The sequence below is a fragment of the Henckelia pumila genome, chromosome 2, assembly GCF_033568475.1.
Source record: "Henckelia pumila isolate YLH828 chromosome 2, ASM3356847v2, whole genome shotgun sequence".
Taxonomy (NCBI): Eukaryota; Viridiplantae; Streptophyta; class Magnoliopsida; order Lamiales; family Gesneriaceae; genus Henckelia; species Henckelia pumila.
The window spans coordinates 99257109-99280178 of record NC_133121.1 but is presented as its reverse complement, the minus strand read 5'-3'; the positions used below and the strand labels follow the sequence as shown (position 1 = coordinate 99280178).

General features: G+C 35.5%; 4 protein-coding genes and 2 non-coding genes across 6 annotated transcripts; 4 read left to right on the top strand and 2 right to left on the bottom strand.

Moving 5' to 3' along the window:
- The first annotated feature begins 5877 nt into the window (after window positions 1–5877).
- On the top strand, window positions 5878–7789 carry LOC140882634 (large ribosomal subunit protein eL20y-like). Its single transcript, XM_073288750.1, has 4 exons — window positions 5878–5955; window positions 6049–6164; window positions 6318–6381; window positions 7236–7789. Exons 1-4 carry the CDS (start codon window positions 5941–5943, stop codon window positions 7575–7577), a joined length of 537 nt encoding a protein of 178 aa, XP_073144851.1. The 5' UTR covers window positions 5878–5940; the 3' UTR covers window positions 7578–7789.
- A 510-nt stretch (window positions 7790–8299) lies between these two features.
- On the top strand, window positions 8300–10334 carry LOC140885259 (cytochrome b561 domain-containing protein At4g18260-like). The gene is made up of 4 exons (XM_073292202.1): window positions 8300–8533; window positions 8636–8803; window positions 9578–9726; window positions 9924–10334. The coding sequence occupies exons 1-4, from the start codon at window positions 8402–8404 to the stop codon at window positions 10288–10290; spliced, it is 816 nt and encodes a 271-aa protein (XP_073148303.1). The 5' UTR covers window positions 8300–8401; the 3' UTR covers window positions 10291–10334.
- A 513-nt stretch (window positions 10335–10847) lies between these two features.
- Window positions 10848–10920, bottom strand: TRNAR-ACG (transfer RNA arginine (anticodon ACG)). The gene has a single exon. It is a non-coding gene; the product is annotated as a tRNA-Arg (tRNA).
- Window positions 10921–11829: 909 nt separating this feature from the next.
- Window positions 11830–11981, top strand: LOC140885648 (U4 spliceosomal RNA). The gene has a single exon (XR_012151068.1). It is a non-coding gene; the product is annotated as a U4 spliceosomal RNA (small nuclear RNA).
- Window positions 11883–12213, bottom strand: LOC140878006 (uncharacterized). Its single transcript, XM_073281610.1, is given in 3 exon segments — window positions 11883–11966; window positions 11968–12012; window positions 12205–12213. Coding segments are annotated over 3 exon segments (138 nt in total).
- A 948-nt stretch (window positions 12214–13161) lies between these two features.
- LOC140878005 (cation/H(+) antiporter 15-like) lies at window positions 13162–21540 on the top strand. The gene is made up of 9 exons (XM_073281609.1): window positions 13162–13390; window positions 13455–13595; window positions 14895–14952; window positions 15075–15119; window positions 15764–15844; window positions 15954–16005; window positions 17583–17944; window positions 18444–19421; window positions 19677–21540. Exons 1-9 carry the CDS (start codon window positions 13317–13319, stop codon window positions 20958–20960), a joined length of 3075 nt encoding a protein of 1024 aa, XP_073137710.1. The 5' UTR covers window positions 13162–13316; the 3' UTR covers window positions 20961–21540.
- The last annotated feature ends 1530 nt before the right edge of the window (window positions 21541–23070 follow it).

The following is a 23070-nucleotide window of genomic DNA, read 5'->3' as shown; positions in this document are numbered from 1 at the left end:
GAGAATTTCAATCACAAAAACAAAATCACCGACATGCTCTCAACTTTTCATAATACACATTCGGTTTAATGTGAACGTGTGTGTGTGAAATGTCATTCCGGTTTCATGCAACTTAGATCGAATTCGTCTCAAATCTGTTTAGAGACCTATGACAAATCAGTGCAAGTATCACAATCTAGTGCCCATTTCTTCCAACGACCTCTAGACTAAACACACCTCCCTTGAGATAATGAATTACACACCTCCAGATTTTTGCACCCGGTATTGCTTTAGCCCCAATAATTACCCGCTGACTTAGCTATAACTAGATAGGATACGAAAAATCATTTTATTTTTTCTTTCCAATCCCCTCGTCTAAAAATCATTTTATTTTTTCTTTCCAATCACCTCGTCTATAGCCCGGATGAAGCATCAATCCCATTTAATCCGCATACTTAGCCTTAAATTTAATTTTTTTTTATAGGATTTTAATCCTTTCAAGGCCCGGATGGAATTGAATAAATTTTTTTTTCTAAGTGCGCCCAAGATCATAAGTGTAAACTAGAGCCTCATAAAAATTCATAGAAACAATCAAGATCCACAAAACACCTATTGCCATGCAATGGTCAAACAGACAGAAACTTCATCAAATCTTTGGCTACAATCACTGGTCTAACATTAGTGCTTAAAAATATTCACGGTTCAACCTACAGTTTCTCATGTCAAGTCAAGAGCAAATTTTTTTCAAAAAACCAATTTTTTTTCTCAAATAAACTTCATCATCATTGGCTATTATTACTCATCCTACTTATAACAATGCAAACAACAACAAAAACAAACTAAATGCAAACGAACACAAAACATGACAGATGCAACACAAACATAACAAACAATGCAATATACTAGTCTACCCCCCATACTTATCCAAAACATTGCCCTCAATGCTTCAAAACAATGAACAGAATGCATAACAAACACACAAATGCAAAGACGAACAAAAACACAATGAGAACAAAAATAACACTCTCCTGGTTTTTGATTCATCCTCTTCCTTATTGACAGTATCTGTTGGAATGACAATAGCAGAGTGGGTATAGCGGCAGGCATGACAAACTGGCATAGGAAAGAAACAAAAATTCAAATAAAAAGAAACATAAACAAAAAGTAAAATAAAGAGCAATGAAAAGAACACTGGGTTGCCTCCCAGTCAGCGCTAAGTTTATAGTCTACAGCCCGACTATGCAGAAGCAACCATCAAAGAGCGGCTGCTGCCCATAGTAAGAATCATACGACTCTACGTATGAGTCTTGATTTCCTTCGCCTCAAGCTTGGCGTGATATATACTTTGTAAGCTCGTCGGTCCAAAAACACTCAGTCGGAACTGATTAGTTTGGAAGGAGACTCGGATTGCAGGCTGAAGCTCATGGAGGATGGAATATTTTGGAAGTGGCGTCAATGGCAAAAAAAAATCTTCTAACGGTGTACATGGAACGACCATTGACGAGGTAAAATCTGTAGCCTTGTATGTTTCTTCCTCCTCCACTATCACTATTGGCTCTTCTTCACAAGAAAATTTCTCAAAAATTATTTCTTCATGCGCTGGCTCAGTTACTTCACTCTCTTGGCAGATCTCAAAAATTGGTTCTCTAAGAAGCGCAATCTGTTCATCCAAAAGACTCCAAAACTTGATATGGCTTTCTAAGAATTGATTTGTCTGTGTCTATTGCCGCAAAAGATTCTCCAACTGAGTCACATAATCTTCAGAACACCCTACACACTCTTCTTGACTCTCCAGTGGTTGGTTCGAAAAATTTTTAGAGTCGATATCTGGAGGATATTGGTGACTCCAACCTTGCAATGAAGGATCACAATGCCAATGGTAGTCGAAATCTGCCATATCATTTAACAAGTGCATCGCACTGTCTTCATCTCTTCTAAACAATTGACTGCCAGTGGCCAAAGCTCCAGAATCTACCAAACTTCTTGTAATCTCATCCAAATCACCATAAAAAATTTTAGTGAGGGTGTAAGTCGAAAACTGATGGCATTGAAATTTGTTCGCCAAATCATTGAATCTCCCCCAAGCAGCATAGAAAGACTCCAAGTATTGCTGGCCAAATCTTGTGAACACCTGTCGATGGTCTATCTCCAAGTACCTCACAAGAAAAAGAGAAAAAAAATTAAAATTTAAAAATAATCAAAGGAACGAAAAAAATAGGAAAAAAAAATTCTAGTCTCAAGCAAATAATCTATCCTAATATTAACTAAACAGTCCCCGACAACGGCGCCAAAAACTTGATCGGCTAAATCGGTGTGATATAAATCTACTGGCAAGCGTACCAGGTCAAGTAATAGTAAAGTGGACTGAGAGTCCAAGTATCGATCCCACAGGGACTGTTGTCAATTCTCAAGAATTAATTATTTTACTTAATTTAGACAAAATAATAAAAATCAATTTGATTTAAATAAAAAAAGAATTTAAAAATAAAAACTGCTTAAAAAATAAAAATTAAAATAACTGAAGATAAAAATAATTAAAACAAAGAAAACCAAAACACACGTAGGTACCAAACAAATCATGTAACATGTAGTCGATTCAGGACTCAGATTTAATCTTAATTCACGGAAATTCTCCTAATTTGTTCAAAGAAATATTTCTAGAACAATCAAACCTATTCAAATATTGATGAACTAATCTTTCGTAATTCTAATCAAATTTGAATGCATTAAATATTTATAAAAATTCAGTTTGCACCCAAACCGCACACTGAAACCGAATTCTATTTCTAGTCGGTTTTACAATATGTTGATTATCAAAGTGATCAAAATCGAAACTTCCTCTGTCGACTTGGAATCGATTAACATGCAAGCAAACAGTTGATCAGACTATTCACAAGACAAATATAAATATGACAATCAATAAAACAAAATCAACTCTGAAAAATCCCAAACAAACATCCAAGTTTTCTACATGAATTTGTTCGGCCCAATCACGCCGTCTTGGTTGAAAACAAACTACTCAATAATTGAAACTATAATTTAATAAATAAAAATAAAGAAGAACAGAAGAAGAAAAAGTGTAGAAATCTTCTCCCATGCTTTGAAGCCACCTCTCTTGTGTTGTCTGCGTTCGAAACCCCTAATATGATGAATAGATTCGTATTTAAATGCCCAAGGGTCTTCAAAAGATAGCATCCAATCCGAGCAAGAGTTTCTAAAAATATAGATTCTGCACGCTCCGCTCGCTCGAGCGAGCAACTCTCTATCCAAATATATATTTTTTTCAGTCCAGGTCTCGCTCGCTCGAGCGAGTTAATTTTTCTGCTCCGCGCAATGATTTTGAAAAATTCATATCTTGAGATCTAGCCATCGGATCAAGCTGAAATTTAGACAGCAGCTTCAAAACATCTTGAAATTTGTTCTGAACGATGGAGATCGGATTTGGATCTTTCTAAAATTAAATTTGATTTTTCGATCAAGGCTACTCCGTAATTCACTATTCAAAAATCCATTTTCCTACAAAATTAACCCGAGGAGTGAAATACACACACATGAACTTAAAACACATAAAAACACATAAAAACAATATTGATTCACATAAAATAGACATAAAAATAACATGAAATAATGCACACAAAATGCACTTATCAATGTTCGAGCTACTCGAGTCGAGCTTTGACCGAGGTACTCACGAGTTACTTGCGAGTAGCTCGGCTCGTTTGCACCCCTAGTCACGATCCACTTTAGTCTCACAACAACCTCCATCATCCTCACAACATGAATAGTGGGGCTGGTTTTCGGTATATCGTATCAAAAATATTGGTATAAAAAAAATTTATACCGATACCGATATCAAAATTCTGAAATTTTAGTATGAAAAAAATCCATACTAATACCGTATAGATACCGAAAAAAATTCGATATACCAAAAAAATATATATACATCGAAAAAATTTCGGTACGGTATCCCAAAAAGTCGGTATTTTGGTTCGATATCCCAGCCCTCACACCCACCAAAGGAAATGTCTAATTCTACTATTGCTCATGAAAGGTTTTTTTTAGTGACAATTATACTACTGCCCGTGCTCATGCAAAGACAAGTGAAAATTCAAGTGCAACCATAAGTGCAAAAACAGTGGGAAATGAAAGAGCAAGTGTAACAACAAGTGCAATGTGAAGTGCAAATGTGAGTGCAATAACAAATGCATCATGTGGAGGGAACATGCAAAATGCAATGCACGAAAAATAATAGTGTCAAAAATCTTGAAAAATATAAGAAAGAGAGCAAAAGAAAGAGGTGAACATTTCATTTTCAAATAGGACTATAGGAAGTAGAGTTTGTAATTCATTTTGTCATTTTGTGATAATGAACTAGTGTCCTTTGAACTGATGAAAACTTTGATATAAACCTTGCAAGTTTGACAAAGTTAATGTGTTTTAATACTTCATATGACAAAACTCAATTGCTCATATGTTTATTACAGAGATATTAAAATACACCACCGATTTTTAGATCAATTCAGCTAGCATCCAAGAATACCCTGCACACTTTCATGCAAGATATCAGAATATATATGTGTGTGTACGCGCTCGTGTGTGTCCGATAATGTTGAGTTGCAAGTTGATGTAACTATTGGAGGTTGATTTTTTTGTGCAAAAAGCCAAAAACAATTGATCTTGCTGGATGGATTATATAAAATCTGAACCCTAGTTAAATGACAAAATCTTATAATGAATTCACAAATAAATAAAAAAAAAACTATTTTCCCAAAATCAGCAGCAATACACGCGTATGAATTGTAAATAAAACAACACATGTTCTTGAACTGAAAAATCGGATTGATTAAAAATTACTACACGGGTATTTCAAAATCACAAAAATATAATTTTTGGGCTGAAAAAATAAAAGGGTTGTTTAATCCACAAAAGCGTGTTCAAAATGTATTCAATTGAAAATTTTATAGAATTTTTTTTGTTTGGGAGTTGGATTTGAATCTCTTCCCATTATATCAAATTCAGTAAAATTTTATAATCTATAAATTTAGAAAATATTTGCAAAAAATTATACTTCTATAGAAGTGGTTAAATTTATATATTATAAAAAAGTTAAAAAAATCAAAAGTTGGTAGTGTTTAGAAACAAATGTGAAAATTTAAAAATTAAAGTGGGGTAGTGTTTGATAAATAAGTTATTAAAGTGATTTTAACATTGACCTTTTTATTAGAATCATTTTTGAAGAATCATAATCATCATGTGACTAGCTTTTGGATTTTAATTAAGTTAAACATTAGCTAACACATAATTTAGGGTTAAGAAACACATAATTAAAGTATTTTTTAAGCCAAAATCTAACAATCATTTTTTTCAGTGATTGTAAACACTCCATTAATCACTTCTACAAAAGCATAATTTTTTGCAAACACTCTCTAAATGTGTAATAGACTAGTCAAAATCGGTAATCTATATTATTTTACAAAGATCGAGTGCCTTATAATAACTATTTTTTTGGTGTGTAATGACACACCAAAAATCATATTCCAATTCTACATTTTTTATCTATCTTTTTCTCAACTTCTTTTTCCCACTAATCTCTTCCATCTTTTCTTCACACGTATATATTTCAAATATCAATTTGACATATCAATTTGATTATATTACCATATTAAATTTATATTATCTTTCCAATAATTAATTTTTAATTACTAAATAATATATTATTTCATAAATAAAAATAAAAACTTATAAAATATTCATATAATTGTGTGTGCTTCGAGAGTTACTAATTAGATTTGCCTCGTTAGTGTATGATTGGGCCAGACCAATTGAGTTATTGTGAGCCCATTAGACCAAACCAAAACCCTTTAAAGCCCAATTAATTAGGGTTTCTTGAGCCGAATCCACGAAATCGTTCAGACTTGAGAGAGGGAGGGGAAGAGCAGGAGAGAGATAATTTGATCGGAAATGGCGATTTACAAGGTATGCATTCGGCGATCTCCTTTTTTTTTTTTGAAGATTATTATTTGTCTATCAATTCGATTGATTTGTTTCTTTACGTCGTACTCTTCGCAGTTCCATCAATACCAGGTGGTGGGGAGAGCTCTGCCGACGGAGACGGAGGAGCACCCGAAGATCTATCGCATGAAGCTGTGGGCCACCAACGAAGTCCGCGCCAAGTCCAAATTTTGGTATGTTTTAGCGATTAGTCCTACCATCATTTCTCTAGTGTGGATTCAAGTCCAGATATTGTTCGTGACCTGTTTTGTATTGATATAATTTTGTAGATATGCACTTTTAATCCGACAGAATTTGGATTATGGATCGGGTTTTTTCGTTTGTAGGTACTTTTTGAGAAAGCTTAAGAAGGTGAAGAAGAGCAACGGTCAGGTTCTCGCCATTAACGAGGTATATTGTCGCTGCTCGACTAATTTTCTGGTCTTTTGGAATTTTTTTATCGAATTTCAGGTGCAGCTGCTTGCACTATGTGTCTTACTGGTCGTCTTTGCTGTCTCGAGTTGCCTTCTCAGCTCTATCTCCCTTTGTGGGGTTCACTTGCGTTTCGGATAATGCCTAGCCGAAAAAATCTTTTCTTGTAAATATTTGTTACGTGCCATCTTGTTTTACATAGTTTGTTGAAATTTGATTTTACATTTTTCTATTGTCAATTACTTTAAGCTGCTATAGAGATCTTGGTTCCCGGGAAATTTGTCAAATCATTTCTTGGTTCTAATATTTCAACTTCGCCTAAGAATCAAAGAAATCGAGCAAAGAGCTCATTTTCCTTCATGTGAAAATCAGAAAATGTATGTCTTGGTTGGCGTCCTTAACTCCCATTCTGTGTTTTTCCTCCATAGTCTTGTTTTTCGCATCAGAAGAATTAGGAATGGTAGTTTACGCGGTGTGGTAGCTTATGCTATCTATCATATGGTACAATGCACCATTGGAATACTATATATATCGTTACGAATTTTCCATTTGTTATTGTATCAAAATCATCATGTTTTAAGCAATTGAATCTTGTGGGCTTTGTTTATTCAGAAAATGAGCTTCCAGGAAGTCATATTTATGAAATCCAATTTTGCCTTTTCTTGTTAATTGATCTGGCGGAGACATTTTTTTTAGAGGGTTTGCATATTCACTGTTTATGTGGTTCGTTTTTATTATTTCTTATATTTCAACGCAATGGTAAATCTCCTTTCAATTCTCTCACCTAACATGATTCATGTTCTTGTCACTAATTTGTTCTTTGTTCCCAGTAGATTTTTGAGAAGAACCCAACCACAATCAAGAACTATGGAATTTGGTTGCGATACCAAAGCAGGACTGGTTATCACAATATGTACAAAGAGTACCGCGACACAACATTGAATGGGGCTGTAGAGCAGATGTACACTGAGATGGCATCTCGGCACAGGGTCCGCCATCACTGTATTCAAATTATAAAGACGGCCACCATCCCGGCAAAGCTTTGCAAGAGGGAGAGCACCAAACAGTTCCATGACTCCAAGATTAAATTCCCATTGGTGTTTAGGAAGGTCAGGCCACCCACCAGGAAACTGAAGACGACGTACAAGGCAACCAGGCCAAACTTATTTATGTAATCTGCAGGAAGGAAGCATCGCAAATGGGCATAATTTTTAGTTCCATACATCTCTTTATCTATCTTTTCTCTGAATTTTATCTGATCTGGCCAGCATAGATTGTTGTATGGTTGAGTTTGTTCAAGAAGTTTTCGCTGGTTGGACAATTCTCTTGAATTGGCTGCAACATTTTTGCTTTCATCGGAAATCTAGACCCTCTGCTTTGTTATTTACAGATTATCTTATACATCTGTGTGTGTCTGATGGTGGGCTTATCAGTTGCCTACTTGGTTTTTAATTTTTTATATGTCACGAAACGAGAATTTTGAACACCAAAAATCTGCAAATGTCCAATAGAGTTTGACCCCCCTTCGCAGGTGTCTTTACAAAGAAAATTTGAGGAGTTGTATATGTTGTCAAGAAACGAGAGATGTTAAATTTCCTTTAGTACGAAATAGAGAGAATCGAGTAATGCTAAGGTGGATGCTAATATCAAATTTTGGGTTCTAAAGAAACAATTATCTCTATGCAATCAAGAGTTAAAGGCCATTTTGAGTTGATTAACTTGTTTGAATTAAGTTTACAAGTTACAACAAATAGAGAAACGAGGCAATCAAAGCCAAAAAGCAGGAAAATCTTTCATAGGCAAAAAGGCAAAGGGAAGAGATCATTACACTCTTTCCACATACTGCATAAAAAAATAATCAAAATTCTTCTTCTCAACCTACATAAAACGAAATAACCACAAAACTCACCGACTCTCAAAAAATTCGTCCGAAAAATCCCAAAAGAAACTGATCATATTTTGTTCTTGTTTTTCCCCATCTTGTTTCCACCTCTTCACAATGCATACACTTCAAATGATGTTCTATATCACAATCTTTACTTGTATTACTCTGTTTCTTCTCACTTTTGTGGAATGCTCATCTTATGAACGGAACAGAGAAGCAAGTCATCACAAAAACATCAGTAGACAAGTAAAAATATCTCATCTCCTTTTCTCTATACCTCTGTATATGTTCAAAGAAACTCATGGAATTCAGCCATGTTTTGGAACTTTTTTTTGAGTTATTCTGCAGGTGATGAATCCTCAAAAGACATATGATATGGCCCTTCACGGAATTCTTTTATGGGCTTCGATCGGATTCTTGATGCCGGTTGGAATATTAACAATTAGGATGTCTAGCACAAAGGGCTTCAATCTCAGAAGGCACAAAATTTTGTTCTATGTTCATGCAATTTTGCAGGTAAGTGTTGTCATCTGCATTAGAGAATCAAGCTGTAAATCTTGACTACAATTCTCACTGTAAAGTGTGATCAAATCATTTTGTCACTTTATAGTACATTTGGTGGAGATAATTAAACATTTGTTTCTCTTTTCTTGATGCATAATCATGACTCCATTTGATAGTGGCTTGAAAATTGAAGTTCAAATGTTCTTTTTTAATAGCATGGGAGAGCCCACAATTAGGTAAAGAATATAATTACAACAATTCATCTTCGTTCCTAAAGAAATAAGAATTTTCATGAAAAGAACATGATGATTCACTTTGCAATATATACAAATACAAGCATACTGGATTTTGAAATTCGAAAGCATAAAAAATTTTGCATTTTTAACTAATTTTATGAGAAATTTTAATTATTGTTTTAATTTGAAAATGGAACAATTAGCACTGAGATTTGGTGGAAATATATATAATGTCGATCGAGAGGTTGTCCTTGATCAATGAATTTCAAATTTCTCGACTTGTTTGAATGGATGAAATTGAAATGAATTTCAAATCAATACATATCAAGTTATACAAATTTTCAATAATAATTATGACTTATCGAACATATCAAATATGAGTGTTATTTGAAACATATCTCTTAAATATTTAATTCTCAAATCAAATTCCTCCCTTCAAATTAAATTCATCGACCGGAACCTAAGGAAATACCTTTGCTAGTCATATTGTTTCAATTTTCATGATGGTTTTCCAACATCATGTTTGATTTTTATTTTAAACAATCTGAAGGTGATTTCAGTGCTGCTTGCTACAATTGGAGCAGCTTTATCAATCAGAAATTTTGAGAATGCTTTCAACAACAGTCACCAAAGAATAGGGCTAGCACTCTATGGTGCCATTTATGTGCAAGTTTTGGTTGGCTTCAAAAGGCCTAAAAGGTACAACAATTCTTGCAAATTTCCCAAAGATCAGTCCAAGAGATAATTCTTTCAAATCTGCCTTCTTTTTTGGTTCAATGTATATATGTTCATCCACTTAGTATCAAAACATCACCCAACATTAATATCGTAAACACTAAAACACACATAGTTTCAAACGAATCAATCGATTCAGACAATGGATTTTCATTTCTCAGAGGAACTAGAGACAGAAGCAGATGGTATCTCTTGCATTGGATACTTGGAACAACAATCTCTTTGGTGGGGAATCTGAACATTTACACTGGTTTGCATGCCTATCATAAAAGGACATCAAAGAGCTCAAAACCGTGGATTATAATTTTCACAGCTCAAATCTCATTCATGGCAATCTTGTATCTTGTTCAAGACAAATGGGATTACATGAAAAAACAAAGGGTTGCGGAAAATGGTGACACAATCATTTCCCAAGTTGAATTGGACAATCAGAAGGATAAGGTGGATGAGCCATCCAGGAAGAGCAATGCACTTGGGACTCACTTTTCAAGAAATACTGCACTCAATAAGTTGTTTCAGTTGACATGAAATTGATGTTTTGTACCATGTATTTTGTTGTAGAATTTATGCAAAATGAGATTGGTTTATATTTAGAAAAATAAGTAATACTATCAAAAGTTAGAATAATTAGTTAAAGTAAATTTCTATGAAGAAATCAAATCATATCAATGAGTAAATAAATCCTCTTGAATTTTGATAGATATTGATTTAATTCAGGTTAAACTTCAATATATAAATCATGTTTCATTATTCGATTTTGTTAATACTAATTTTACATAATTCTATTATTTTAATTTTTTTCGTAAAAAAACATTTATTTAATTTAGTATAAACTTCAATATGATAACATGGTTACTGTTCAAGTAAATATTTTATTTTAAGACGTAGAAAATAAAACAAAGGTTAGTTTAACAAAAATGATCTGAACTAATAATTATAAAAAGATAATAATTTACAAATCTGAATCAATATATAAAAGAGATAATAATTTCAAAATCAATCAAACACAGGTTGTGGGTTGGAATATTGAAAACACCAAAAGCACAAAAGGGAAAAAACATTCAAAAAAAAAGGGAAAAAAAGAACGACTCCACTGGGGATCGAACCCAGAATCTCTGGTTCCGTAGACCAGCGCCTTATCCATTGGGCCATGGAGTCCTGATTGACAATTTGTTTGAAATAAATTAAAACTAAATTAATACGTCAGTTATTGCACTTATTTAAGCCATCTTTTTGCGGGGAAAAATTAAAAAAATAATTTCATCCATCACAAGCAATTAACTATCAAGGATCACAATAACATAATATGTTTGGTACAGATGATGGAATAAATAATATATATAGATAAGTAATGTATTGTAATAAAAAATAAATAAGAAATGATAGTGAATAAAATATTTGATTTGATCGATAGATTATTGTTGATTTGATTTGATTGATTAAATTTTATATAAAAATTATAAATTACTATTTTATCCTTTTAAAAAATAAATAAAATATAAATAATATTATTTATAGGGATAATATAGTAATTTAAATTCAATGATTTGATTGATTTATGATAAATAATTAATGATTTGATTGATGTAAAACTAAAATTAATAGATTTATAAATAATATGATGAGAAGAACGTAGGATTAGAAAGGATAAATTTGTACATAGATTATTAACAAGGCTACCAAACATAGCCTAAATAATATAATCCAATTAAATCTAGATGAACGTTGTGCTCTATATATTTCTTAAAAATTATCGGACTCCAAAATCTGGTTGGGTTGGGCTGGGCTAACTAATCAAATTATCACCATTAATATCCTCATTTTTTTTTTTTTTGAAAAACACTAATATCCATTTAAATGTAAAGTAACAGATTTTACATTCAATTACTTTTTTACTTTAAAGAAAAACGCACAAAAAATAACAACGAGTCTACAAGTCAACCGGTAATCTACTAATCTCCACCAAAGGCAAAAAAAGCTTTGTGGTTTTGGAGTCCCACATTGAATAATTTCCAAACTACGTCAAATGGATGCACTATAAAAGAAGAAAAATTGTTTATGTTAAGTATCTTTGCGCTTGGGGCAATGACGCAGCTAGTGAGGTTCTAACCGAGGCGCGTCTATTGCTGGTTGAAAACTATTTCCAAACCCCCTCTTAGGCCTGGGCTTGTCTCAGGCCTTCGAGAATTTCTGGAAGGGCTCCCATCTCGGGTAAAGCCCTACAATTTTTAGTCTCAAATTTTTTCTATACTTGGTTTGTAAAGGAGGAAAGTTGATGTTTTGTCCATGGGTTTAACAATTTTCGATTACACACTGGTTTCAAAAATTAATAACTAATAACAGTAATAAAAGATACACGATAGTTGAGAGAGATAAAAAAATGGGTATAGCAACATTTCATCAAAGTTTTTGTATTATGAAAATTAAAATAATCAAACTTACTTGAACCATAGTTTCGCAACTTGAAAAAAATTCACTTATCCTTGAGGGGGGTTGATCGAGAGATACCAATATGTAAGTACGTATGTATGTATGTATATGCAATTTTGATCCACACACGGGTGTGGGATCTATGTGCACTCATGCCCAAAACAACTTCGATTTCAAACTTCGATTACTTTGAAATGTTCACGGTAGGGTCGTCTCGAAAATACGAATCCAAGGATGTAACATATGATACAAATTTCAATCTCGGTTTTTTGATCCACGCACGGGTGTGGGGATCCACGTGCACTCATGCCCAAAACAACTTCGATTGCTTTGAAATTTTCACGGTAGGGTCGTCTCGAAAATGCGAATCCAACGATGTATCATATGATACAAATTTCAATCTCGGTGGTCGGAGATGTGAAAATGACCAAAAATTGCATATTGTTTTGGGCATGAGTGCACGTAGATCCCCAGCACCCTAGGGTATGTAGATCAAAACTATATATGTATACAATACATACCATATTTCAATTTTATTTTTCAATTTAAAAATATAAAAAAATGTTCATTATTTTTAGACATAATATAAACTATTTTTGCTTGAATTACTAATATATAATTGTGCCTGAAATATGCAATGAAAATATTTAAAAAATTAAGGCGATCTACTGATAAAATTATTTGAAATCCACACTATATCTTTCAATATTTACATAATTTAAACACAAAATATGAATTTCATATCTTACTTGTTTACATTATAATAATTATTACATTAAATGCCATTAACCACTTGGTTTAATGGCACCACCTTCTCCAAATTTGGGAGAGGTCAAGGGTTCTAAACCACGACCCCACCCCTTTGCCAAAAAAAATTATTACATTGAATTGATAATTTTGACATTTATAAAATGGATTTATTTAGAAACCTTATTTTTATGTATATTTGCAAATGATAAGTGGTTGACATCCGCTGTAAGAATGAATGTGGCAATGCTATAAAGGCGACTTCAATCTTTTTCCAAACAAACAACGCTTTCATTTCCATCAGCGGGAGTGTTACAGGAGTCGCCGCAAACAACACGCCGCCGTCTCCAGCCGGTGGCCGTTGGCCAATCTCCAGAATGGCGAACGGAAGAAAAACTCGTTCTAGGGCTTCATCTTCAGCTTCTCCTCCTACCGAAATCACCTCCAGAAGGTGAAAACACTCGACAGCTAAAATTCCGTCTTTGTGAAATTGCTTAGTTTTTTTTTAATCACAGGGAAACGGCACTGGCAGTGAAATCATCGGAGAAAACGAAGAAGTCATTGAGAAAGGCCAATTTGACGAAGTTTAAGAAAAGGGCGGCGAAGTTTGAAGCTATGAAGCCCAAGAAACCGCCAACAGCTTTCTTCTACTTCTTGTATGATATCTTTTTCTGAATATCTGTATATGTCACGTTAATTTGAATTTATTCACACATTATATTAGCTTTATCTTAGTATTGGATTGATTGAATTAAACGGTAATTTACATATTGTTAGGTCACAGATTTTCCTCTAGCTTGTTTTGGCCAATATGCTGCGACAGCTTAAGCATTTCTGTTTAGAGATATTGGGTAGAAATGTAACTGATTGTTTGTGTTTCTTGAAGTATTTTATTCGTCGTCTCTCTTTCCCCTGGCATTTCTGACCAGGAAGGGGATAAAAGAGAGAAAAGAAAGTGTGAATGACTGCAAATTGGCCTTGGCCATTGTTGTGCTTGGAATAAATATCTTTGGGTTGGAGTGCGTTCACTTCATGTTATGCACGAAAGCTTATGGCTAAGTTTGTTTTTGTTTTCGTCTTTTCGAACAAGAATTTTTACATCCCTAAAACAAAAATGAAACTGTCATCTTGTTTTCATTTTATTTTCTAAATGTATTTTACCAAATTCCCCCATTAATTATTGTTTTTTTTAAAACTCAAATTTTCATCTCTTCAAAAGATTTTGGTATGCTATCGAACTACAATACTATATCTCTCTTCCGATGTCACAAATAATGTTAAAAATCAATTGCCAAAAAAATTTTTGCGCTAATTTGATAGCTACAGTGAATTTTGTTTTAGAAAAACAAAACCAATCATTCATTTTATTCCTTTTCTGAGAGGAAAGCTCAGGAAAACTCATCAGCAAATTCCAACAGATATGCTTTCGTTTCGTCATCTTGCCTTTGCTTATTATGTGCAATAATAGAGGATTTCTGGTGTCTATAAAAGTATGCTACCTTCCATACATATATATATAAAGTTTTGTTATGCTGCCTACCTCTCGTGCCCATCTCGTGCCCATCTAATGTGTCCACCATGAGGTGACATTCAACCATTGGATGCACAATTCATCACATCCAATAGGTGAGTGCCACATCATGGTGGGCACATTGAGTGGGCAGCAAAGCAAAACTCTCTCTCTCTATATATATATATATATATTATTTTTGTGAGTTCAAGCTTGATAACGAGAGTAGGATATGGAAGCAGAAGCTACATTGGGTTTTAAGTTTGGGTTTCACCCTTGCAGAATCAAGTTTTTACCAGTTTTGTGGTTCCCGTTTATTTTAATTTTTGTTGTATTTCGTCGTGATAACTTATGGTACAATTAGCAGTTTGTAGTTGATTCAGTGTAACCCAAAGTTGAAGCTTCATATTAGCCTTTTGTGTTAACATGAGTACAATTTTTCCAGGGAAGATTTTCGCAAGGAATATCAGGAGCAGAATCCAGATGTCAAGTCAATGCGAGATGTATGTGGGTGGTAACTTGTTTTGACCAACTGCTTTACTTATGTTTTAAATTAAAGTTTAGGTCATAGATTATATTGCTTTATTCTTTCACATGCATATAATTTTGCATTTTTGTGCTTTAGATTGGGAAGGCATGTGGACTGAAGTGGAAAACAATGACATATGAGGTATTTTTCATCCTTCTTCTCATATTTGGATATAATTCTGTTTTCTTCTAATAACTATTTGTGGAAAATGCATGTGGCATTCCATCCTTATAATATTTTTCTTAAATAAAAACAAAAATTTCTTTCTTTCTTCTTCCCTTTCTTCAATTAATCTTATGCTGCTTTAGTAGTGCGAGAATGAAGAGAGACTTTTGTTTAATTTCTTAGGCATCCTTTAATTGTGGAAATGTGATCACTATAGTCCAAACTCGTGGAATATTGCTCATGGTCATGCTTTTTTTGTTTTTTTTTTTAAAACAAATTGTGGTTCCTGCTTCATGTTGAGTTTAATGCCTTAGAAATTGCAGAAATAATGTTAAATCTTGATTTCCACTATTTATAATAGGAAAGGTCAAAGTGTTCAAAAAAGGAATTGGTGCTTACTTGTGTTCTGTATTTCCTTGTTGCATTCTGTCCTTGTAACATCGTTATTGGTGGTTTAACTTTTGATGTATTGAGATTTTAGTCCGTAAGATGTTAAGGGTATCAGGAATATGAATCGATGGTAACAACCAAATCTGGAATTGTATTCTTTTTTAATGTTCAACCTGAGAATAATGACAAGTACAAAAAAAAATCTCTGATCAACGCCTTGCTTATCGTAGGAAAAGGTGCATTATTATGATGTTGCTACCAAGAAAAGGGCCGAGTTTGATACAGCTATGGCAGACTTTGTTAAAAGAAAGGTACATTTTAAGCCTTTAGATAATTTGTCATGCTAAATGGTACAACACTTGGACCATATATATATAATACTTGTGGTTTTATTATCCTCTAAAGAAAATCATTTTTCAGGAAAGTGGGATGTCTGAAGAGGACAATGATGACTCAGAGGACTCGGAGTTTGGTGGGTGACTATTTAGGCATTATTCACCAAAGCTGCCTCAAATGGTGTATATTCTTTGCAATTGATGGTTTAGAACGTCTCCATCTCTGTATATGTATCGCCCGACATCCCCACTCCTGTACACTACTGCATGAAATGTGAGATGTATTGACTAATTAATCTTGTGGGATTTTGGATTCTTATGTTTCAATGCTCTTGGTCTCTTTGGTGATCCTCTTTGTTTTATGTGGTTTTGTGTGTCCTAAGTTCAGAAACTATGGTAGATAAGCATTCAGGTGTTGTGTGCCTTTGTATATTTCTCTTCCCCTGTCGAAATGAAATCCCAAAAGCTTCGATCATTTAACATTTTATGGCTGAAAATAATAGTCTCGTTTTGAAAAATAACATAATTTGGTATATATTTATCACGTGGGACAGGTGAAATATTGATCTTACTTTAGTGGATTATTATCTCTGTTAAGGGAAAAATGAAATTGAAACATAATTACTCGGCTCAACGACTGAATAACATTAATACATCAGTGGAAAATAAAGTAAACATTAAAATTGCAGCAAAAAGAAAATAGATTAGCAATTAATTAAAGAATCCAAAATCAGGGTGAATGCGGATTAGTGACCCTCAAGTTAATTAATGAATGTATTGTGAGGTACTACTAATCGATGCCTTAAATTCTCAGGCGTTAATCAAGCTCTATTGTTTGCCATGAAAAAGTAGTTTTGCGAATTCATTTAGAAAGGCAAAATGGTTTCATATAATTTATTCAAGGATTTTTTTTCGTTTTCATTTTTGTTTGTGTTTTTGTTTTTTTAAAAAGCAAAATGCATTAATTCACTCAGAATTAGAGGTAGTGAAGTATAAACTCATGAGATCACCGATGCACGTTGGTGTCTCCAACCAAACATAAGAACTAACATAAAAACGATAGTGCCTTGCTAACACATGAGGAATCTAAGTTGCTTGTCTACGAACAAAGTGAACCAAGAGATCGAATTTAATGATAAAATATCTCTACGCTGGCAAATGATGCCTCCAAACTCAGCAAGATCAGTATCTTTTGCCTTCACGGCATGATAGACTTGCTGCACATTCACCTCAAATATGAGGTTTGGAAACATGCATGAAAGGGCTTCCAGAATGTCTATAGCTTCTCCCTTCGTAGTCCTTTCATCAATATTGTTCTGGCCATAAGGAAACTTCCTTCTTTGTCACGCACCACCGTACCTAGGCGGCTACGCCGGCTGCAGCCTTTATGTACTCAAAAAATGCTGTTTTAAAACACCTGGAGGAGGTGTTTTTCATTGTGAATAATAACGAGGGAACGGATAAGAAAGGTTTTTCTCTTATTTTGTTTCGTTTTTTTTTTTTTGTGAAGATTTTATGGAATCAAATTAAAGGCCAATATTCACCGAATAATTAAGCATGCATGCTTACAAAATCTAACATGAAATAAGCAAAACCCACAATTCCCTCCCCTCTACTTCGGCAAACCATCCAATTAAATTCATTAAAACAATAAATATTTTCTATTTGATTTAATTTATTTAATTAATCATCATGTCTCCATTCCCATTACCTTAAATTTTACCATACAATATCTTGCCAGTCCGGAAGCCAGGGTACTGGTTGCCGCCTTGGCTTGAAGGAGGAAGAAGGGAGGCCACCGCGGCACATGAGGGGCGGAGCAAAACCACATTAGCCGCGGCCATGGATTTAGTGACGCAGGGTGTTAGCAATCTGAATGTTGCAAAGCTCAACAGAACCATTCTGTGCCATGCACAAAACATATACCGGTTTAATGGAGTTTGGGAAGGACCTGATCCTTTGACTCCCCTCATTTCTCTCTTCCTCATCCAGCTGACTCTTGCTATCGCCGTCAACCGGTTTCTTCTTTTCGCCATGAAACCCTTTAATCAACCTTCCTTTGTCGCTGATATTCTTGTGAGTACCAAGGATTTCTTGAATTACTAATGCTTGTATTGTTGTAATATCATCATAGGTTTAAGGCATGATTCAAGAATCTTTAGTTTGGAGAATTTTTGGTTGTGATACCTATCATTCATATCATCTACATATTTTTTTTTTCTGTTCGTTTCTTATTCCAAACCCCTTACCTATCACCCAAAATTCATAACTGAGTTGATGAATTGTATATTTCATGGAGTCATCTTGTTAACATAAAAGGAATTCAAGAGAACCGAATGATCCCTTGATAATGTATATATAACCCCATCGATACACCTCGCCTTGGATTAGATGTTGCATGTTACATTGAAACGATTCGCCGCTTCTACTTATATTTGCACACATTTCAAATACAAGATTGTTTTTAACATATCATACCAAGAACATATATATTGAGTGGTGTTTCATGAGTTGAAATAGATATGCCATGCTCTAACTGATGAAACAATGTATCACGTGCTTCAACATGCAACAGGGAGGTATACTTTTGGGACCTTCAGCATTTGGGAGGATTGACCCACTCAAATATCTGATATTCCCTTACTACTCTTTGAAAGTGTTAGAGCCAATGGCGCATTTATCCGTCATGTACTATGCCTTTCTAGTTGGATTGAAAATGGACGTGCGAGCGATTCTGCGTATTGGGCCAAAAGCCATGAAAATAGCTGTATCTGGTACCATCATCCCTTACAGTCTCGGTTGCGCACTATTTTTCTGTACAAATTACAAAGGTCAAGATGGCAAAGGGTGCCTTTTCTGGGGTGCTGCCCTTTCTGTTACCGGATTTTCGGTGCTCGCAAAGATTCTTGACCAGCAACAGATTCTTCACACTGAGATAGGCAAAACAGCAATATCCTCAGCTCTGATAAATGATTTGTGTTCATGGGGTTTTCTTGCACTGGCTTTCATAATAACAAGTGCATCATCAGGCATACATTACTCTTTGATATGTACCTCTGCTTTCATATTGCTCTGCGTCTACTATGTAAGACCGGCGCTAAGATGGATCATTCGGAAAATGCCAGAAGGACAGGGGTACAGTGAGTTCTACATATGCTCGATTCTTACCGGGGTCGCTCTCTGTGGAGTCATAACAGATGCTTGCGGCACCCACCCGATGATCGGTGCATTCACTTTTGGCCTTGTGATACCTAATGAAGTTCTCGAAGCTGCACTGGTGGATAAACTTGAGGATTTTGTGCTTGGGATTCTGATGCCGGTGTTCTATCTGGCCTGTGGGATAAGGACTAATATCGATATCATTTCTTTAGGGACTCAATGGTATTCAGTGGGATTGGTTTTCGTCTTTGCCTGCTGTTTGAAGATTTTTAGCTCTGTTTTTGTGTCACTCTTGTGTGAATTTCCACTCAAGGAGGCAGTGGGAGTTGGATTACTCACCAATACAAAGAGCATCATGGCAATGATTATTCTTGAAGCGGGCCAGGTTCAATATGTAAGTCCCGTACCGTCTTTCGACACGTATATGTACATAAAGTTATAAAGTTGACAGGTTTTCCCCCCCTGATATACTTATGTTTTGCTTTTGATCTCTACTCTTGGCTTATGATATGCCATTATTCTCATCGAAAAATTCAACTAAATACTGATATGAGAGCGCAAAAAAAGACATACTAGGCAATGTTGTCATTGCACATCCACTCTTTATCAACTGTCAGTACTAATGGTAGTGTTGTTGTCTCTTGACCAGGTTCTGAGTAGTGAAGCATACTCGCTGATGGTGATTGCGGTCCTTGTAATGACAATGGCAGTCACGCCGATGGCAATCTGGTTCCGGCCAACGAAAAACGTCACACCCTACAGACGAAGGACGATACAGAAGGGCAAATCAGACGAAGAGCTGAGGCTTCTTACCTGCATACATAACACGCGCAACGTCCCTTCCCTTATCCACTTCCTCAGGACATCAAACCCCACAAAAACATCTCCCATAAGCGTTTACGCCCTCCAGCTAGTAGAGCTCGTCGGACGCGCCTCTGCCATGCTACTGGTCCACAACTCACGCAAGGCCGGTCCGAGAAATCCTAGCCACATCGAAGCACAAGCTGATCACATAGTCAGCGCTTTTGACAACTTTGAACTACGGTCCGAGGGCGTGAACACCCAAGTGCTCACCGCTAGATGCGCTTATGCCAACATGGATGAAGATATCTGCAACATAGCCAAGGACAGACGCGTGGCTTTTATTGTCATCCCTTTCCACAAGCAGCAGACGATGGACGGTGAAATGGAGGATATAAATCCTTCCATTAGAGCCGTCAATGAAGGCGTGCTGGATCACGCACCTTGCTCGGTTGGCATACTCATCGAAAGGGGAGTTTCTGAGTCAAGAGATCATGCCAGAAACATTGCTGTTCTGTACTTTGGTGGGCCGGATGACAGGGAGGCGTTGGCCTATTCGTGGAGGATGGTCGAAGGGTCCGATGCACGAATGACAGTGATGAGATTCATTCCAAGCGCAGATGCCGAGAAATTGGAGCAGATGGAACCAGCTAACGATGGTCATGTAACTTTACACATTGACATCGAAAGAGAGAAGCTGTTAGATGAAGATTACTTGGGGAAATTCAGAACAGCAACTATGAACAACAATTCGATAAGCTACTGTGAGTTGGTGTTAAACGATGAAGAAGAAACGATCAAAGCCATAAAATCAATGGACGAACACAAACACGACCTTTACATGGTGGGCAGAGGGAGAGGCATGGCCTCTCCACTTACCACAGGGCTGACCGACTGGTGCGACTGCCCGGAGCTTGGACCGATAGGGGATCTGCTGGTTACATCAGAGTTCGAGTCAACATTTTCAGTGCTGGTGGTGCAGCAATACATTAAAATCGATAAGATGAGGGAAGGATCGATGAGGTCTACTAGCTCGATTAACTATGGCGATGAAATGGCTATGAGGCCATCAATTGCGGACAGCGAAGGATTCGAAACTTATACAGCGTTTAATAGGGATCATGATGATTGATTGAGTCATCTGTTATGAGGAAAACCAAGTTCTGCAAAATTTAAAGAAGTATACGCAAATCGGGTACACATTTTCTTGAAAAAAAAAAGGGAGCTTGCCTAGAAATCTGAATCAACTAACTGGTTTTAAGATGACTGAATGCACAAGTGATCAGTTCTTGGGGCCTAAGAATCAGCTTTACAATTTTCTTTTATGGTTTCTTCTTTGAGAGTTCTCTAGCAAAATAGTGGATTCTTGAGTAAATTATTAAGATGTGTGTTCATGTTTTCTCCAAATGCAAGTCCTTTCCTGCTACTCTTTTGTGCTAGTTCCCTTGTTAGTCGATTTTTTTTGCATTGTCTTGTAGTCCCATAGCAACTAGCAAGAGATAAGCTGGCAAGGTTAAGAAAGTGCGAAATCCAGCGAAGCAAGAGTTCATTAGATACGTTATAAATTTAAGATAAAATGCATACGTACACAAAGGACCGATTATTGTTTCAGCATGATCAATGGTGTATCCTCCCCTCTCCTTAATCCCGCGTTACTCTATTTCGGTGAACATGGTTTCATTTAGTTCTAAAGCGTTTTTTGAATCTTGATACCTTGTGGATGCATTGTTGGTGCTAGGTGTTTGTGCTTGATCACGGTTCGAAAGGTAAATTATTAATAGATACGTATAATGATTTGAAATAAATTTAGGCGATCGTTTCAGAGGCCGGCTCATATTATATCAGTCGCTTTAAAAAGCTTAGTGTCAACATAATATTTTATGCTTCCAGTTTGAATTATCAAGTTATAAGTAATTGAAACGTATTAAATAACAATTCCATTATTCTAAGAGAGGCAAAAATGCCATTTTGAAAGGTTAAAAATTTGAAAATAAATTTGTTTTGGGCCTTTAAGCTTCTTCAACCCCATTTCACATCTGTAAGACTTTCAAAGACATACCCTTCTTTCTATTCAAGATTGCTATTTTACTATGCCAACGGAAACTTCAAGAATCCCTATTATTTGTATCCCCGGCCCGTTTGATATGTATGTTAGTTTTGTTAGGTGAAGTCAAAGAATACATGTAGCAAACTTTCTTTGACTAGGCTGCTTTTGTGGAAATTGCAAGAGCTCAACGTGGCTATTTTTCATCCTCATTTCATTAGCCAAATTTGCCTATAAATAGGCTCCTCATTCGGCAGATTAAAGTATCTCATTCTTCTCTTCTTTTGTATTAACAAAAAAAGAAGAAAATAAAGAGAGAAAAAAAAAGAGTGTTTTTTTCGGAGATCTCTTGTGAGTTAGAGAATTATTTCTCGGTAATACTCGGGATTTGGGTGTGGTGAGATATATTGTTTTGTATACACTTGTAATATTTCTCCGGTTATAAATATTACAGCAGCTCCGTGGACGTAGCCTATATTAGGTGAACCACGTAAATCTTGGTGTTCTTATTGATTGTTTTATTCCGCAATTATTATTATCGTCATGATCACTCCGGCATAATCCATAACAACTGGTATCAAAGCTGTTACGGTGTTCGGGAGCCTTGGTGAAAAATTTCTTAAAATTCTGAGTATGCTCTGTGGTTGCAGCTTTGTCTGATCTTCCACATCAGAAAAGATTTTTTGAAATTTTATTAAGGCAGGTGAAGCGATGGCCGGAAATGACGGATCGGGACCGGGAATCAATAAGTTCGACGGTACAGATTTCACGTTCCGGCGCTTACAGATTAAAGATTATCTGTATAGCAAGAAGCTACATCAACCTCTATCCGGGGTGAAGCTAGAAAATATGGAGGATGATGAGTGGGAGCTTCTTGACCGACAAGTGTTAGGGGTAATACGATTGACCCTAACAAAGAACGTGGCACACAACGTGGCGGAGGCAAATACCACGAAGGAGATGATGTCCATTTTGTCGGACATGTACGAGAAGCCATCAGCAAATAATAAAGTGTTCCTCATGAAAAAATTATTCAACTTGAAGATGGAGGAAGGTGCTTCGGTGGCAGCACACATCAATGAATTCAACACGATTGTTTCCCAGCTAACATCGGTTGAAATTAAATTTGATGATGAAATTCGAGCACTTATTCTTTTGGCATCTTTGCCAAATGCTTGGGAGCCGATGCGGGCAGCGG